Consider the following 17,740-nt stretch of genomic DNA (forward strand, 5'->3'; position numbering starts at 1 on the left):
TTCAATTGAGAGAACCCGACGTCATTTCCGTCCCGCCAACTAGTTTCTGCTTCGAACGAGAACGCGCCGGCCCGTAAACTGTGCATTAACCTCGGATATGTGAGTATGCATTCTTTAATCAGAACAGCAGCCTGTCTCAGGAGAGCAATGCAACATTCTGGAACTTGCCGTGTCTTCAAAAGCAAAGCAAATCATGATGGCCAGTAAGAACAGACTGATGCGCAGCCTGCTCACCACGGCGCCCCGAGCGGCGCGCCGGGGACTGAACGATCGGATCCTCCAGACACGATGCCTCCATGCCACACCGTCGCGTCGCACCGATGGCGTGTTCCGAGGGCTGACTGATGATCGATTGCCAACACCATGGATCGAAGCCTTCAGGCAGCAGCAATCTGGCAAAGGAACGGGCTCCGACGACGCTCTTCCGCACGAACGCGACTTGTCGCCGAAGAAGATGAGCGATAGCTACCACCGGGTAGTCCTTCCTCTTGGCCAAGACCCTTGGCTCTCTGATACCTACATCAATTCCTCCGGCCACATTCGGTATGCGATCGGCAATGCGCCCGCTATTCAAACCACATGCAACACGTGTCTGATACTATAAAATACAGGCTAGGAACGATCTTCATGGACTTGGACGCCCTCTCGGGTATCATTGTCTACAAGCATACAGGACCCGGCGTCACGACGGTGACTGCAGCGCTCGACCGTATCACGATAGCCCACCCGCTGACGGAGATCTGCGACCTGGAGTATAGCGGGCAAGTGACATATGCGTCAGGGCGCTCTAGTCTCGAAATCACCTGCAAAGTTGCAAGGGCCCGTCCCGAGGGCGAGCCGAGCAAGCCGGAAGATGTGCTGCTGACGTGCACATTTACTATGGTGGCCTTGGACTCGACTACAAAGAAGCCTGTGAACGTCCCGCGCTTAGAGTATACCACGCCTGAAGAAGAAAGGATATTCAAGAATGGCGAGGCAAAGTCGTTGGCGAAGAAGCAGGCGCTCAAGAACTCCTTGCTACAGACGGAGCCCAATGATGCCGAATCGGCTTTGGTGCACAAGATGTGGCTGCAGCAAATCCAATACCACGACCCCAACGACGATCTTCGAAAGCCTGCCAATGTCATCCCCATGGCCAAGACGGTGCTCTCCACGGCTGCCATCATGCAGCCGCAGTATAGGAACCGTCACCAGACCATGATATTTGGCGGGTACCATTTGAAGCAAACTTTTGAGCTGGCATTTTGCTGCGCCGCTAGTTTGGGCATGCGCGCCCAACATTCGTGAGCGCGGATCCATGCACATTCAGGAACCCAGTCCCGGTAGGTAGTGTGCTTTATCTGAAAGCCACCGTCGCATACACCGATCCCCCCTTGCTGGAAGAAGACGGCAGTCAGCCGCAACAGCGAAATGCGGGAAAGCCTATGACACGCGTTCATGTGCGTGTGGATAGCAAGGTGAGAGACGTTGAGCACGGTTACGCGAAGCCGACGGGCCAGTTTAACTACACCTTTTCTGTGCCCAAGGACATCAAAGTCTTGCCTCACTCATACCAGGAGTTCATGATGTACATTGACGCGCGGAGAAGAGTGCGGCTCGGAGACGTGCAGCTTCAGCAGGAGCAAGCCGAATCGCCGGAGAAGCAGAGACGTTTGGCAGATGACGCGAGTGTCACAGAGTAATGTGGTTAATATTCAGATATATAGCGTCACCTTAGATACTTAATGTCCCGAAGAGAAAAAAAAAAATGCCTACTAGCCCCTGTTTGCCGGTCACGAGAAGTAGAGGTAGTCGTTTTGAGTGGGCGTGATGAGATGGAACACTCACCCACCACAACGGTATCTGCAGGGACCCGGCTGGCGAACCAGCAGCTTCCTGCATTCCCAGCAAAATGCAGGTGCCCCACCATCCACCCAACTGCAGCAATCCACAAATGCAATGCAACTGAGGAACAGCTTGGAGTCAGCTGCCTGACAAACATCTGCATCATCCTCAGTCAACAATACAAACAAAATCGCCGGGTAACAACGACCTTGTGTATCGCGGTCTATGGGAATTTCGCCGCATCTCACACGCCTTCCTGGTACCTAGTTAAAAGCATACCCGCGCTTTGCTCTCGGTCAAAATGGAGTTCCCAGAAGTGCCAGAACGCGGCAACTCGCCCTCCCCTCCGCCGTCCCCCATCCTGGATCGCCCGGCATCCCCCGAGCTGCCACTGACCATGACCGCGTCAGCCGTCCTGACCTCGCTGCCCCGGGACGCCAGCTCCGCCCTCGCCACTGCCGGCGATCAGCTCGAGAAGCAGGAGAAGGTCATCGTGCGCTTCAAGGCTGTCGGGTCCGCGCCCCAGCTGCGACGCGAGGTCCGCAAGATCAGCGCCACCCAAAAGTTCGACGCTGTCGTCAGGCACCTTCGGAAAGCCCTCCAGGTCGACGGGACTGAGAGCGTGTTTCTCTACGTTAACAGCGCGTTTGCGCCGGCTCTGGACGAAGTCGTGGGCAATCTCCACAGGGTATGTTACGTCTCGCTGCCAAAGTCCCCTGTGATCATGATCTGGTCTTCTATTGATTAAGTAACTAAACTATGGGGGGGGAATAGTGTTTCAAGGATTCTAGCGACCAACTTGTCGTCACCTATTCTATGACGCCTGCTTTCGGCTGAGATGATTGCCTGATTATAGCTCTTTGATTGATTGCTCAATCTCTATCTGACTCCTGGTATCCTGCGAACGCCTTCTAACGCTAACGCTAAATCATGCACCTTTATTCTTTGCTGTGTTGCCATGTCGTCCAAGGCAGGCAAGTTATTGTTCGTCGCCTTTTCCACCGACAGCTTTGCTGAATACGCCAAGCTCCTCCTGGGTGATCGGATAGGTGTGTTCCGGTGCTGGATATGAACGGGCCTTTACCTCTTCGTGGTATGTCTTTATCGCCTGCAGGCTTTCGGCCCACACATTTCCGTACTGCTTGACAAACTTGGGGAGGAATCGGCCAGGTGGGAAATTCCCCGTCATATCAACCTGGACGAGAACTTGGCCAGAACAGCCATTGCCCGCGCCAATGCCGATGGTCGGGATGGAGAGTTTCTGGGTGATTATGCTTGCCACCTCCGCCGGTACGGCTTCGAGTACGGTCGCGAAGCTTCCCGCTTCCTGCACGGCAAGCGCATCCTCGAGTACCCTCATGGCACCGTCTGCAGTCTTGCCTTGTACGCGGAAACCTCCCAGCGAATTTTGCCGCTGGGGAGTCAGACCAATGTGAGCAAGCACAGGAATGCCGGCTCGTGTGATCTTGGCGATGGTTGGCGCCATCTCCTTTCCGCCTTCCAGTTTGATACCTTGGACGCGACCCTCCTTCACGAAACGGATGGCTGTGTCCAAAGCCTGTTCGGGAGAGATCTCGTACGAGCCCATAGGAAGGTCACCAATCTGTTGTCGCGTTAGCTTTCAAGTGTCTAGCGAAGAATAAGAACATGATCAACAAGACTTACGGTGAAGGCTGCCTTCGTTGCACGTGCAACAGAACGGCAGTGCAATAACATTTCCTCAACTAGAACCTCGCTGGTATCTTCCATACCCAAAGCCACCATAGCTAGACTATCTCCGACCAGCACCATGTCCATGCCGGCAGCATCGGCGACATGTGCACTGGGGAAATCGTGTGCCGTGATCATGGTGATGGGCTCATTCTTCTTGTACAGGGACCGCAGTGTGCCCATGGTGACCTTCTTCCTTTGAGAAGCGGCCTGAGCCCCCAAAGGAGAGTGTGAGCTCCATCGATGTTGTTGTTGTTGGTGTTGCTGGGAAAGGAGCGACGACAAGGGTGTAACGTTATTCAGGGGTGCAGATAATCGGGAGCCCCGATATAAGGATAAAGCACATGACTTCAGGGGTCGGAAAGACATCGTCTTTTTTCGGGCTCAATTGGCGATGCAAGTAGCTGAAATGCGACGTGCGGTTTAATCGAAGACGAAGTTTGAGATTGGAAAAGAAGTGAGTTTGGTCTGCGCTTGTTTTGCGTGCAGTTTCGGGTTTTATTATTCGGTCATGATGGGATTTGCTGCGTACAATTGAGACTCATCACAGACACCTTTGGTGTTTTTTCCTATGACCCCCTGCAACCTGCCTAAACAGGTACGTACCGATTTTGCCGTTTCACCGACACCAACCATCAGTCAAATGGAATGAATCCACTCAGGTCCGCAGCTGGCCGAGGGGTTCGGGGGTTCCAGCAGTTTGGGTTAAAGCTACCTGCCCCCCGTCACATGAATACGTCCGTACCGTTTCGGCAGCGCGATGTCAGCTGTGGCTTTTGCTGTCTGATGTGAGATGCATCAATACATCCAGACTTTTCTTTTCTTTTTCAGAAACATGCTGAGTGTGGGTGCAGCTGTGAAGCGGTTTAGCCAATGGCAACCACACCAAGGCAACTGCAAACGCTGACCATGAAGAAGCCAGCATAGGCTGAGCATTGTATTCTTAAATTGTAGATAAGTTTACTATGTCTGCGCAGGATGTCAACGCAGCCTCTGTCTAACAGCACCATCACAGGTGATATTCCGCAGTCTCGGTACTCAATATCGGCGCCTTTTCCTGACCAAAAATGGCATTTTAAGTGGTGTAACGGGGTGATGCAGCGACCCCTCAGTCTGGAGGTTCTATGTAGTTGCATGGAGAACCTCATGGCGACTTCAGACAGCATTGTCTCGCTCCGTCCCAATGACCTGGAAAGCACCCGGATACTGTCGACTGTGCTTATCACGGTTTACCATGCATGCCACTGTGGCCCACGGCGACGAGAGGTCATGGTCATGGTCTTTGAAGCCCAGTCCGTTGAACGGCATGTAATCGCTGGCTCTCACGTCGCTATGCGTCTTCGGTCTAGGTTCGTTCACTGGCCAAGGCCATTTCCCGTCTCTTCGAAGAGGACAAGCTCGTTCGACTCGGGCTACCAGCTGTTGCTGATATCGTTGCAGTTGCGACGGGGGCGCGCCTAGTGGCGTTTTCGCCATGTGATATCTTCATCCGGAGGTGCGCCTCTAACAGCTGGCCTGGGTGAGACGTGGTTAAGGTCTCTTTTGCTACAGCGCGGCCCTGATCGTTATTGATGCCGTCGCGGCCTTGGGGGTATGGCGGTATTGGCAGAGAAGACGCGGACACAGAAGCCGACCCATGCCCGTCTCCAAAAAGCCCGATGTTGATGATGATGACCGCGGCGACAGCACACTAGTTCGTACGCACGAGAACTCGAGCAAGCTTGGCTGGGTACGGATGCCCCCTGGTCGCATCTCGTTGTCCCCTAGGGAAGAGCTTTCCCGCCATTGCCCTGCAGCCCGCGTTCGGGTGCCAATACGTCTTTTCACATGGCCTTGATTGTCTGTCGTGCCTTTCGGGGTACCTCGTGAATCTGGGCTCTTGATGAAGCGGTATCAACCTAGCCCCATCAAAGGGGGCATCAGAGGCGAATGAAAACGGCCGGTGATGACAAATATTGCGGTCACCAACCGTATTTCACTCACCACAGCAACTGCGCTGGCATTCTTGTCCATGGCTTTGCTCGTCCTCGTGGTGTATCTAGTTTGGCCCAACAACTGGTTCCGAAGAAGTGCGCCTCGACAAGCGAAGTGTGCCTCAACAGCCGTGAAGCTGGGACTTGCCGGCTCTCATCTATGCATTCTGGGATATGTCTGTTTTTGTCACGACTTATCCCGTGCTTACAGATCACAGGTACTGTGGTTTGGGCTCCAAGGGCTCTGGGCATAAGGGTGCTAAGGCTTCTTTCTGAGTTAAGAGCAAGCTTCTGGAATGGTTGCCTGACTTCCAGATAATCATCTGGATCTTTCAAATCATGAGTCAATGAATTTCCGTCGGGGTAAATGATTTCCTACTTTTACACCTGTGTTCATTGATCTCTTGGGATAGATAGTGCGGGGCTGTTATATCTGCATGTAGGTATGGATTCACATCCACAATCGCACTCGCACTCGCACTCGGCACTCGGAAGCGAGTGTGCAAGGCCTTGCCCAGTCGGTCGAGGCCTGTACACCTTGCTTCCCACCCTGCTTCCAGTATGTAGTTTCACTATGGGGTGATGGAAGACGCCCGATTGTATGACAGCACCAGGCAAGCCAGGGATGTTCTCAATCGTACAAAATATATTGTTGCATGTGCTCCGAACGCCCTGTGGTCCCGTGGCGGGGCTAGCGTGAATCGCTTCGCGCCTAAGTGGGAGTTGGCATACGGGCTTGCAATACGGTATCTATGGGTGACCCCAGGCGCCATCTGAGCCTCACTGTTTCGTTACAAACTCCAAAACAAAAAACCACGGAAATAAAACATTGGCTCAAAAATATCATTTCGGCTTCAGGCGATAAGATCTTTAGAACCCGTTCCAAAGTTTTGAAGTTCATCATGGGCTCCAACACCGATCAAGACGGCGCCCATGATGTCAGCGATGCCTACATCAACGCTTCGACTTACAAGCGCACGGCTGCCGACGAGGTGACGGACATCAACCAGTTCAAAGAGAACCTGGCCAAGGCGGCTTTCGAAGATTGGCCCAATGAAGCTGGCGTAAGTATTGGCATGCAATTGATAGTTTGTTTTCTCTTCTGCGACATGCTAACAAGTTTCCCTGTTCTTTTTCTGTGCAGTTCGACGGCTTGACTGAGCATCGTGGACCCATCAAGCTTCGTGTCAAGGGTAGCATCCCAGCCTGGGCTGCAGGATCACTATACCGCACAGGCCCGGGAGCCTGCAGCGTCGAAGACACCAAAGTCGGCACTTTCCAGATCTCACATTGGTTCGACGGGCTGGCCCACACCCACAGATTCGATATCTTGGCCGAGGACAATGGCAGTTCAGCAAACAGTGGCGAGGTGCGGGTGGTGTACTCTTCGCGCCGTCAGTCCGATTCCTTCGTGCAGAAGATCAAGGACACAGGTTGCATGCCAGCTAAGTCCTTCGCTCAACGCAGTGACCCCTGCATCGGCATGTTCGGCAAGTTCATGGCCATGTACCAGCGACGAGGCCAGGTGTATACCAATATCGGGGTTACCGTCAACGCCAATATGAAGCCCTTCCAGGACATTGCTGGCCCCAGTCAGGGCGGTTCTCATGGTCATCGCGCGGGCGCAAGCAGTCTCTTCATCGGGTCAGACCTCTCGCTCTTTGCCCAAGTAGACGTTCAAAGCATGGAGGTAACGGCTTACGTACCTCAGTCGAAACTGCATCCAGAATTGACCGGCCCGTCGGCATCGGCCCATGGCATGCAAGACCCAGAAACTGGTGATTATTTCAATTTCAACCTTGAGATGGGATCGTCATGCACCTATCGGGTCTTTCAGGTCAGCGCTGCCACAGGAGACGCCACGATCTTGGCAAGAATTCTATCGAGGCCCGCATATATCCATAGCTTCTTTCTTTCCAAGAACTATGTCATTCTCTGTGTTCCAGTTTCCCACTATCAATGGAACGGCGTCAAGGTTATCTGGGAGGGTTCCTTGCTCGGGGGCATTGCGCCATTCGACAAATCCGAAAAGTGCCATTGGTTCATTGTGGACCGCCGCCACGGAAAGGGGGTTGTTGCCCAATTCACATCACCTGCCGCATTCTTCTTTCACTCAACGAATGCGTTTGAGGATGATGAAACTGGCGATGTCATTTGCGAGCTGATCCAGTATTCAAGCACGTCCATTATGCGCGGGTTTTACTACGATGTTTTGTTGCAGCGCGATAACAAGGCGAAAGAGTTTTGGTGCGACAGCCCAACGTCCGACTTGGTCGGTGAAGTCGTGCGGTACCGCTTTCGAGCAACCGATTTCCATTCTTCCAGTCATAGCGAGCATTCAAAACTGCCATCCCCGGCGGTAGTCCTCAAGGCAGCAGCGGCGCACATCGGAGACCTGCCCACCATTAACCCGACTTTTGCCTGCCGCAAGCACCGGTACACATTCGGCCTGGCCGGTCGCGGTCTAAGCACGCTGTTTGATGGAATCATCAAAGTCGACTGCGAGACCAGAGACGTGCTTATCTGGTCGGCACCCCGAGGTCATACGCCTAGCGAGGCGATCTTCGTACCCCGCCCGTCCGAGGAGAACGGAAAGCCGGCCGAAGAGGACGGCGGAGTCTTGCTCAGCGTCGTGCTAGATGGCGTGAACAAGACCAGTTACCTACTATGCTTGGATGCCAAGACGATGACAGAGCTGGGTAGGGCTGAGTGTGACTTCGCGGTCGCGTTCACCCTGCATGGCCAACACGTCAAGAATGGTGGAGAATCAGGACTGTGAGTGCCCACCTATTGCTTAGTTAGGTACTCCGTACTTGGAACTGTCTCCCATCTCGGGCTGGCCGAGCATAACGCCGAGCTAGTTTCGGAACATCGCGACTATGCCCCGACGCTTGCTGCAACTTGTCTCGGCTCCGCAGAGGAAAGACCGAAGACATATCTCGAGAGCGTTGGATTTCGTTGGAGAAAGTAGAGGCAGTGGCGCAGTACATGAAGTCACGATTGCGGAGGAAAGAAACAAGGAGATAACTAGCGTCAGATGGCAGAGGCTTGATTAGTGGGCTAGTCCAGAAGCAGTGATCCCAATCCCCGAATGGCGGTATCTCCGGTGTAGACGGTGATAAGCTGCCCGCGCTGTCTGTGTCACCTGGGCACTTCCCGGTAATAGGCCGATAGACCGAAGACCAGACGTTAGAAACGTCTAAATTGCTTGTTTTAGACTTCAATGATGATTCAATGGATTACTTGACGCGCCGTCTCCTTGCTGTGATGTAAAGTCTTATCTCCTTGATTGCCAAATACGGCAATGAGAGTGGGGCGATTCTATAGGTACTTCAGCTTGTGGTGTGATTTAGGAGGCAGTTCCAAATCCACGACGGCGCGAACCCTCTCCATCCGATCATGTCTGATAATCTGATTCGAACAGGAGCTTTGTCCACTCTCATTGCGGTATTTGGCAAACGAGGCGATATAAATACCCCGGGCCCAGTCCAGAGACAGGGAGGAGAATCATTTCATCGTCATCAACAACTCAAAGTCACGACCGCAACTGCTCTGGTAATCTCAATCACCTACTGTCTGACTAACTGTGCATCACTGTCCTTATTACGTCAACCACTGTTCTTAACCACACCATATCCTCTATCACCGCAGTCAGGAACCTAACACTATGGCCCACGTCAAGAATATTGCTATTGTTGGTGTAAGTTGGTCCCGAGCAGAGAAAGGACCCAGTGGACTCAAAACTGACCAGACCATGATAGGTTACTGGAACCGTGGGCTCCTACATCGTGGACGAGCTTCTCAAAGCCGGCAAGCACCAAGTGACTGCCATCACCCGCCAAAATAGCACCGCCACCATCCCCGAGGGCGTCAAGGGCGCAAAGGTGGACTATGCCGACCACGACTCCCTCGTCGCTGCCCTGAGGGGGCAGGACGTCCTTATCATCACCATGAGCGTCCGGGCCCCCAAAGACTCGCAGCTCAAGCTTATCGACGCGGCCGCCGACGCCGGCGTCCGCTGGATCCTGCCCAACGAGTGGGGGCTCGACCAGACCACCGAGGCGCTCGCCGACGGCTCCTTCGTCGGGCCCCCGAGCCGCGCCGCCCGCAAGCGCATCGAGGAAAGGGGCGTCAGCAGCTGGATCGGCGTCGTCTGCGGCTTCTGGTACGACTTTAGTCTGGGCGGCTCCCCGCTGCGCTACGGCTTCGACTTCGCCGAACGCTCCTTGACCTTGTTCGACGAGGGGACCCAGAAGATCAACACCTCGACGTTCCCGCAGGTTGGCCGGGCGGTGGCGCGGCTACTGGCCCTGCCGACGGAGGGAGAGAAGAAGGGGAGCCTCGCCGACTTCCGCAACGGCTTCGTCTTCATCTCGTCGTTCTGCGTCAGCCAGCAGGACATGCTGGAATGCGCGCTGCGCGTCACGGGCACCAAAGTCGAGGACTGGAAGATCAACCGCGAGGGGTCGGCCGAGCGCTACGCGCGGGGGCTGCAGATGATGCAGGACGGGAACCAGGGCGGGTTCGTCCAGGCCATGTACACGCGCAACTTCTTCCCCAACGACGACGGCGCCTACGAGAAGCGGCACGGGCTACATAACGGGCTGTTGGGGTTGCCGTTGGAGGAGATGGACGAGTTCACCAAGCTGGCGATTGGGAGGAAGGATGATAAATACTAGGGAGAATGGGAGGTCGTGGAGCGGCGAGGAGGGGAGGGCAGTCTCTAGATGGACTTTTGCAATAAAAGAGCAGTCGGTTAATTTGCTATGGGATTATGTTCATGCCTTGTTTTCGGATATTCTACGATTAAGACGAGTTTCGCTTTACACATAGCCGGCCTTTTCAAAGTAAAAAATACTGGTGAACCTCGTACAGACCGCACAAATGAACCACATGATAGGGTTAGTGTCAGAAAGCTGATTTGAGCAGGCGGCTGAAAAAGGGGTTGGTCTGACATATGGATGACTTAGTGTTGACCCAAGCCTCTTGATATTGCACCTCATGAAACCAGACATCTTCTTGCCTGGACAAGATCACGTCATGGACATGTGTCACTGTAATCTACCTGTAGCCGTGATGTCCACAAGGGCTAGGCCACGTGAGTCAGACTTCCCGTGCGTGCTATCAGTAAGACGAGAAGTAAACAGGCGAGCATAATGGCAGCCGGTTATTTGCATTATGTTGTGCCAGACAGCGATGCTTGATCAGACCATTCCGCCGGGCCAAAACGGATGAAACATCGATAACTTTTGCCCGAGATGAAACGTAAGGAAGAGCATTTTCAGCCAGAGGAGTATCTGATCGGTCTCGCTATCAGGATTACTTGGAATTTACATCTTCGTGTCTCGAAGATTTAGATAACAACTGCAGCCTGTCATAGCCCGAATTTTGAAGATGGGACACCGTCTTGTGGAAACACCAGACCACATCAGCTTGAGTTGCCCAGACCCATTTAAGACATTATGGGATGAAAGGTGGGCAGATGCAGATTACAATGTTCAGAGCTTGTGGCAGTCGGGTGTTTCGCCCCTGGATCGAGTAACAAGTTCTTTTTTCGATATATACTGAGCTTCCCTGGTAGAACAATCAAGTGATTCATCCGAAAACTGGATTCTTTGAGTTACTGGATGCGAGAGTTGAAAAACTCGCTGGTTGTCCCTTGGTTACTGGTTCAGTTTGCACCTGGGTATTTCGATGAGCACAGCAAGTGATGCACGCGTGTCGTTGTCATGTAAAAACACACATACCTACGGATTTACGGGCCGGAAACCGTCCCTACACAGGTTATTAGCAGCCTTGCGGTGCACACCATATCTCGCGAGGTCTTATTAAAAATGATACTGCAGATAACCAAGCATGCGTTTCTGCATAGGAATGACCTGCATTAGGTGGATGTGTTTCAATTCCGCGGCTGGGCCGCCGCCTTTTTCCAGCCCGCTCAGTTCCTGGCCATTGTATGGCATTATGGGGTTGATATGTGAAACACGGACAGCTCAACGGGTGTCTTCAGTTACTATGCAGCCTAACCGAATTAGCAGTTGCATCAGGGATCTTCAAATTAAGCAACCCTTTGATAGCTTGCGTATTGAGCAGGCAAATGCGGGGGTTGCTGCACGGTTAAATTGATATAACCCGTCTTTTAGAAGCTATAGTCTCGTATTCTCCAACACGGCCCCTGACTGGCTCAAAGGCCCAGGTACCGTCTTGGCGCTGCCAGGGCATCTCGTACCAGTGTGGAGAGATCCAACAACCACATCGCTCGCCTATTGATAAGCCGCCTTGGGGGCTAAATCTAGACTATGCCTTTGGTCGGTGATGCCCAGTTGGGCAGATCCGGGGCGCTCCGTTGAGAAATGTTGGCCAGCCAAAGGCCAGGTTGTGCTGATGGGACACCACAACATACGTAAACTAGATGTCAGGTGTTTGAAAAAGAATTATATGGAATGTGTCATTGACTTTCTGTATATGCAAAGACTGCTTTGTATGTGGTTGCTTCCAGTTTCCAACTCATCAACAACATGAATAAACTATTCCGGTCTATATCTTTTTGTCCTCGAATCAGGATTCGCGGAATCTGAAATTCCCACTACACCAAATCAAGCCACATGTAGAGGCAAGAAAAGGTCATCTTCACTGAGCGGTTTGGTCAATATGGGAGTTGATTTGCCTCCCTGTATGACGCAAGACCTGTCGATGACAAGACATGTACGCGGCGTGGAAGGTGATATGAATAATGACCTAGTGAGTATCATCCAAGAATAGCCCCTTCTTGCCTGTGGCAGGCTAACATGTTGAAAAGGGGGACAGCCGAGCTGCCATCGGCGCATTCTCCGGGATCATCATCACGCACGTCATCTGTACCGTTTTCCTCGTGCTACGGATCGCGTCGAGGCTTCACTGCTTACGGAGGTGGTTCGTCGACGACACACTCATGGTCATCTCCTGGATCTGGTCGACCGGCATCTGCACAGCCTACAGTCTCGCACTTCACCTCCCGTCGCCCGTGGACGTGACACACAAGAGCCCGATGGTGACGTATCTGTTGCGGTCGTACCTGGGCCTCATCCTCTATCAGCTGGCTTTGTGTTTTGCAAAACTGTCCATCGGGTCATTTTACCTGCGCATGTTCAAGAGTAAGCCGGCCATGACGGCCTTGACGTGGGCGACTATTGGCCTGATCGTAGGGCTGGCCATACCCCTCACGGCCATGAGTGGTTTGCAATGTTATTCCGGGGAAGTGCAAGTATTGGGACGGCCCATGGCCTGTGTCGAGTTTGCTCCGTTACTTATCATCAGTTCCTCTACACATACGGCCACGGATGCCTGGCTGATAATCATAATCCTGCCGACGATCTACAAGCTACATTTGCCCATTCGACGCAAGATCGCCATCTTCGCCATCCTATCGCTTGGCGTCTTCGAGATGGCCGCGAGTATCATACGGCTATGGCTGAGCCTGCATAAAGACTTCAGTCCGTCCGCCGGGACACAGCCATCCAACACGCTGGCGTTCTTCTGTATGACGGTCATCGAGTGCGACACGGCCATCATATGCGCGAGCGTGCCGATGGCAAGACCCATCATGTCGAAGATGTGGCCATCCGTGTTCCCTGAACCGCGACGAAGCACCGGCAGCTTTAACCTCACGGTGGTGAGCTTCCATGGCTATTCCTGGCAAGACCAGCCCGCGAGCCCCCGGGAGGGCCGCCGGAGCAACAACAATAACAACAACAATAACAACATCAGCATCAGCAGTCCCATCATGACCGATGCGCGACACAACAAAACCAGGCGGGCTTCCAAGACGCTATCGCCCGAGGATGCTATCACAAACGCAGCTGCCGCCGCCAACACGTCCAATAGGGGCTCGAGACAATGTAACCGTCGCACCCCGACGCCCCCTGAGTCTCAAGAGTCTCATGAACTCGCCTCGACCCCATCAGGGCCTCGGCCTGAAGGGCCCGGACACCAAGCCGATCCTGAGCACGCATAGCGAGGACAGTCTCGGAGAGCTGACGCGGTACTCGGACAACTTCCGGCGATGGGGCACGCCGGACCTGAGCTTAACGCTGGGCGGGAAGGACCCCCAAAGCCTATGGGGTGGCGGCGGCGGCGGCGGCGGGTCACCCCAGCAGAGATCGTCGTCTGGGCAGCGCGAGAGTGGCCAGTCATCAGTGGGAGGAGACGGAGTAGGAGGAAGAGCCGGCCGTCCTGTGTTCGTGCGACGGACTTTCCGGGGCAGCCAGGAGAGCTTCATGTCGCCCTCGGACCCGGCGAGCCCGCGCACGCTGATCCCGAGCCTGGGGTCGGGCCACGAGCTCTACGGCGCGCGCTGGCAGAGCATCGACCTGGGCACGCGGCCGGAGAGACCCTGGGTGGCAGATGGGAGACCTGCCACTCGGGACTAAGCTGACAAGCCGCCCCTGGGCTGTTGTTACCAAACGTCCCATTGGAAAACATTTTTCTGTTTACATCGTTCTGACTTGGTGATCTCGAGACCATGCTCGATGCCTGGCCGAAGTGGTGGAAATACCCCTCTATCCTTTCATAATACTGCATTTTCCCTGTGTGACCACTCATCCGCATACATCTCTTATACAACTCTCTCATATACATGTAATTAACCCCTCTGAACAGAGATACAGCTCATGAGCTCTTTCTAATACACAGACAGCACCTTTCATAATTTGATAGAAACCTAGATAAACGAGAGTTGTTCAATTGCATTGCAAAGAGTGGCTAGGTGTGAACGAGCGTGCTGAGAAAGAAGAGGTCAGCTAACCCGGTCTTACCCGAAATTTTACTTTGGCGAATGTACGTTCATGTAGACATGTCTGGGCAGAAAATAACGACGAAGTTCGAGCCTACTTACTTGCCAATCGCATCTGCGATATCGCACTTCTCTACCTGGCGTCACGCCATGCGATCCTAGTAGTCCCCTGAATCAACCTGTTGTCATGGACATGATCCATATTGGACGATCCTCTGTTTGTAATAGGAGGTAGCACGGAAGCCATAGTCTCATTAGGAGTGGCGAGATGCAAATACGCACACGCTCTCTAAGTTCGCTATGTCGTGGTGTCAGATGATATACACAGATTATACTTATACACGGTTCTTTTTTTGTCGTCTATCCCAATGACACATGAATTCCATAATGCCCATACCAAATAACGCCAGGCCATGCCAGTCGAGTGAAGATGTGTCGTTAGGGCTTCGAAGCCGCCATTATTTGCGCTTCGGCCCACGTCTGCTGTTGCCGGCAGCTTGGTGTTTTCCTTTCTTTTATGAGCGCATTAAACGCCGATTGGCAGTCGCGCCGCTTGAACTATCGGTCCTTGTACACCTTGGGCTTGAATCCCTCTTTGACCTCGGCCTCTTGTGCTGCCTTCTCCATTGCCGGCCGCACTTCGGATTCGATTCGTTCCCGCGCCCGTAACACCTTGCTCTGGAGATAGAAGCTTCCGCCCTTCTGAGGGTCGTTGGCGTCAAATAAGCGCTTGAAGCGGTCCATGACCTCCTCAATGTTCGCCTTGCCCCCCTGCGGCGGCTTGACGTTCAGGATCTTGCAGGCCTCGTCGAGCGTCATGCCGGTGCCCATGGATGTGGCGCCGGTGCCGTTCGGGTTCAGCTTGGCTTGGGACCGCGCATAGTTGGAGGAGGCCTGGGCCTGCTTGAAGGCTTCGGAGAAGGCGCGGCCGAGCACCCGCGAGCCGACGATGACGACTTGTGTTATGAGACGATGCGCCTGTGGGTTCATCTCGTTAGACAAAGGCCCGGAATCGCATGCGCCGGGATCCGAGTAAATCTTACCATATTGAAGGTATGCAGATCAACAGCCGAGGGGCAGCCGAGCAGTTAAATAGCGGCCGTTGGCGGGGCGGAATTGCGGGCGCGGCAGAACCGATGTGTCGTCGCAAGGGATGGGAGGTTGCCCTCAGATTGCCTATAACAATTGGCAAAAGCAGCTCGGTGCTCTATGAGAATGCGCAGAGAGAGGTTCCGGACCGGCAGTGACAGGGAAGTTTTTAGTCGGTCGGAAAAATCGCCATCCCCGATGGCGTTGCTGCAAATCCCTTTAACGACAAAGCACCCCCGGGTTATGTATGTATCGGGGTATGCAGCAAACCGACCCTTCCAAAGAAGCCAGGTCACGGGCGCACGGACATTTTCAGCCGCCCACGCTTGCTTGGTTGCGCCCACGTCCACCACGTCCACAGGCAAGGAGCCAACGGTGAAGCTCAGTGGCAGCTCTCGAAGTTCAATTGCTAAGGTTTGGTTTGAGGAAGCCTGCAATTTTGGTGAAGCCAGATTGATTCTACAGGCAACCACCCCATCTCCGACCACTCTATCGTCCCTTCTTCACGTCTTCGTCGGACTTTTACTTCTATTATTTTCTTAACGCCTCTCATTTGACAACAACGTCTTTTTCTTATCCCAACCTTGGGCCCAGGCGCATTCTCCAACCACCGATCCGACTCTCAACTCGATACGATCCGTCAGAAACAATGTCCTACAACTACGGCGCGCCTCCGCCCAACCAGTTCGGCGCCGGAGCCGGCGGCGCAGCAGCCCAGAATCTACAGTTCTACCCTTCGTCGTACTCGCCGGGAATTCAGAACCATGCAGCAGCGCAGCCGTCGGGATATGGATACGGTGCACCAGGGGGTACCCCAAGTTTTGGGGGCTTTGGCGGTGCAAGTGCCCCTGGTGTCAGTGGGCGCATGGGCGAACAAGGAGGACTTCGAACTGGCTGGCTAGCCGCTTTCTCGACAGAAGGATACGACAACGAACCGCCGCTGTTGGAAGAGCTTGGTGTCAATTTTGGCCACATCCAGAGAAAGGTACGTCATGCACAACCATCGTTCTGCCTGGTCTCTCTTCATGTCGATGCTAACGATTGGCCCATAGACACTCGCAGTCCTCAACCCTTTCGCCCGGATAGACCAGCACATCATGGACGACTCCGACCTAGCCGGCCCAATCCTCTTCTTCTTCCTATTCGGCATCTTCCTGCTAGTAAGCGGAAAGGTTCACTTCGGTTACATTTATGGCCTGGCCCTGATGGGCTCCATGGCACTACACACCATCCTCTCGCTCATGTCGCCTGACGGATCAACGACTTCTCCCACACCTGTTCCGGCATACTCATCCGCCGAGGGCTACCCAGGCGTCACATCATCGGGGGTGGACGGAAAAGACCACTTGAGCTCGACTCTTACCTTCCCGAGAAGCGCAAGCGTACTCGGTTACTGCCTGCTGCCTCTGGTGGCCACCAGCCTGATTGGTATCGTGATGCCCATGGACAACCCATTCGGCTATGCATTGACTTTTATTGCCATCAGTTGGTGCACGGGAAGCGCCAGTGGCATGTTCTGTGCAGTTGGGCGCATGAGCAGTATGCGAGGATTGGTTGCTTACCCCCTATTTCTGTTTTATGTAGGGTTCGGTCTCATGGGGATTTTCAGCAGCCGCGGCAGCGGCACTCTGAGCAAGGCTGCTGGTGTGTTATAAAACTCGCCTTCGCAGGCACTCACGGCCCCCACCTAGCGAGCTGAATTGGCCGGTTGCATATGCTCGATAGACTCGTTAGACTCGAAACCACGGAGCAAAATTGGAAGTCGGTTCTTTTGGACGGTACCCGGCTCGGGAAAATGGCACGGCGTTGGAGGCAGTTCAGCATAGTTTGGCGCTGGCAGCTGGTTGCAACGAGATGATGGAAAATTAATGGACAGAAAAGATCTTATTCAGCTTATGCTGCCTGATTCGGCAGGAGCTCCGACACTGAAACAATCGAGAGTTGTTGTACGCGATCGTGACTTGGGGCTCACCGAATCGAAATCGAACCGCCTTTGTCGGATGTCCAGGCCACGGAGATGATGCTTTCCAGCGACGTAACCGGTTGGAGGATGCCAGCTGTGTCACCCTACCACTGCGTATCTCATGCAAAGAGCTGCTTTCTTTAAGGGAAACCATCTCCGAGGAGGCCAGCGCTGGCTGGATTTGCAACGAGCTTGTTGGTCCTACATGAGTTTGATATTGCGGCCCGACGGTTTGGTCCAAGCAAGTGAAGGGCCTCGCCGATCCGATTGGACATAAACACCATGATGTGTTCATGCACCATAGTGCCCTTACCAGCAATTGGGGAAGCAGGTGCTGCGTCATCCTGCAATGCTACCGGCTAATGTCTGGCAGCCTTCCCCGGGGATCGCGACCGGGACCGCCCTTTAGGT

General features: G+C 53.8%; 8 protein-coding genes across 8 annotated transcripts; 6 read left to right on the plus strand and 2 right to left on the minus strand.

Annotated features, from left to right (window-relative positions):
* Nucleotides 1-193: 193 nt before the first annotated feature.
* PG985_001100 (uncharacterized protein) lies at nt 194-1,682 on the plus strand (the record flags this gene model as incomplete). The annotated part of the gene is made up of 3 exons (XM_066820869.1): nt 194-543; nt 612-1,283; nt 1,331-1,682. The coding sequence occupies 3 exons, from the start codon at nt 194-196 to the stop codon at nt 1,680-1,682; spliced, it is 1,374 nt and encodes a 457-aa protein (XP_066691748.1).
* Nucleotides 1,683-2,125: 443 nt separating this feature from the next.
* On the plus strand, nt 2,126-2,572 carry PG985_001101 (autophagy 12; the record flags this gene model as incomplete). Its single annotated transcript, XM_066820870.1, has 1 exon — nt 2,126-2,572. One exon carries the CDS (start codon nt 2,126-2,128, stop codon nt 2,570-2,572), a length of 447 nt encoding a protein of 148 aa, XP_066691749.1.
* A 231-nt stretch (nt 2,573-2,803) lies between these two features.
* PG985_001102 (3-methyl-2-oxobutanoate hydroxymethyltransferase) lies at nt 2,804-3,903 on the minus strand (the record flags this gene model as incomplete). Its single annotated transcript, XM_066820871.1, has 2 exons — nt 2,804-3,427; nt 3,490-3,903. The coding sequence occupies 2 exons, from the start codon at nt 3,901-3,903 to the stop codon at nt 2,804-2,806; spliced, it is 1,038 nt and encodes a 345-aa protein (XP_066691750.1).
* A 2,506-nt stretch (nt 3,904-6,409) lies between these two features.
* Nucleotides 6,410-8,286, plus strand: PG985_001103 (torulene oxygenase; the record flags this gene model as incomplete). The annotated part of the gene is made up of 2 exons (XM_066820872.1): nt 6,410-6,571; nt 6,652-8,286. The coding sequence occupies 2 exons, from the start codon at nt 6,410-6,412 to the stop codon at nt 8,284-8,286; spliced, it is 1,797 nt and encodes a 598-aa protein (XP_066691751.1).
* Nucleotides 8,287-9,174: 888 nt separating this feature from the next.
* On the plus strand, nt 9,175-10,186 carry PG985_001104 (uncharacterized protein; the record flags this gene model as incomplete). Its single annotated transcript, XM_066820873.1, has 2 exons — nt 9,175-9,207; nt 9,269-10,186. The coding sequence occupies 2 exons, from the start codon at nt 9,175-9,177 to the stop codon at nt 10,184-10,186; spliced, it is 951 nt and encodes a 316-aa protein (XP_066691752.1).
* Nucleotides 10,187-12,158: 1,972 nt separating this feature from the next.
* Nucleotides 12,159-13,915, plus strand: PG985_001105 (uncharacterized protein; the record flags this gene model as incomplete). The annotated part of the gene is made up of 3 exons (XM_066820874.1): nt 12,159-12,248; nt 12,307-13,158; nt 13,346-13,915. 3 exons carry the CDS (start codon nt 12,159-12,161, stop codon nt 13,913-13,915), a joined length of 1,512 nt encoding a protein of 503 aa, XP_066691753.1.
* A 920-nt stretch (nt 13,916-14,835) lies between these two features.
* PG985_001106 (uncharacterized protein) lies at nt 14,836-15,267 on the minus strand (the record flags this gene model as incomplete). Its single annotated transcript, XM_066820875.1, has 1 exon — nt 14,836-15,267. The coding sequence occupies one exon, from the start codon at nt 15,265-15,267 to the stop codon at nt 14,836-14,838; it is 432 nt and encodes a 143-aa protein (XP_066691754.1).
* A 748-nt stretch (nt 15,268-16,015) lies between these two features.
* On the plus strand, nt 16,016-17,021 carry PG985_001107 (uncharacterized protein; the record flags this gene model as incomplete). Its single annotated transcript, XM_066820876.1, has 2 exons — nt 16,016-16,351; nt 16,419-17,021. The coding sequence occupies 2 exons, from the start codon at nt 16,016-16,018 to the stop codon at nt 17,019-17,021; spliced, it is 939 nt and encodes a 312-aa protein (XP_066691755.1).
* Between the last annotated feature and the right edge of the window lie 719 nt (nt 17,022-17,740).

This window comes from Apiospora marii (genome assembly GCF_038362585.1).
Source record: "Apiospora marii strain CBS 49790 chromosome Unknown utg000001l_segment0_segment0, whole genome shotgun sequence".
Lineage (NCBI taxonomy): Eukaryota > Fungi > Ascomycota > Sordariomycetes > Amphisphaeriales > Apiosporaceae > Apiospora > Apiospora marii.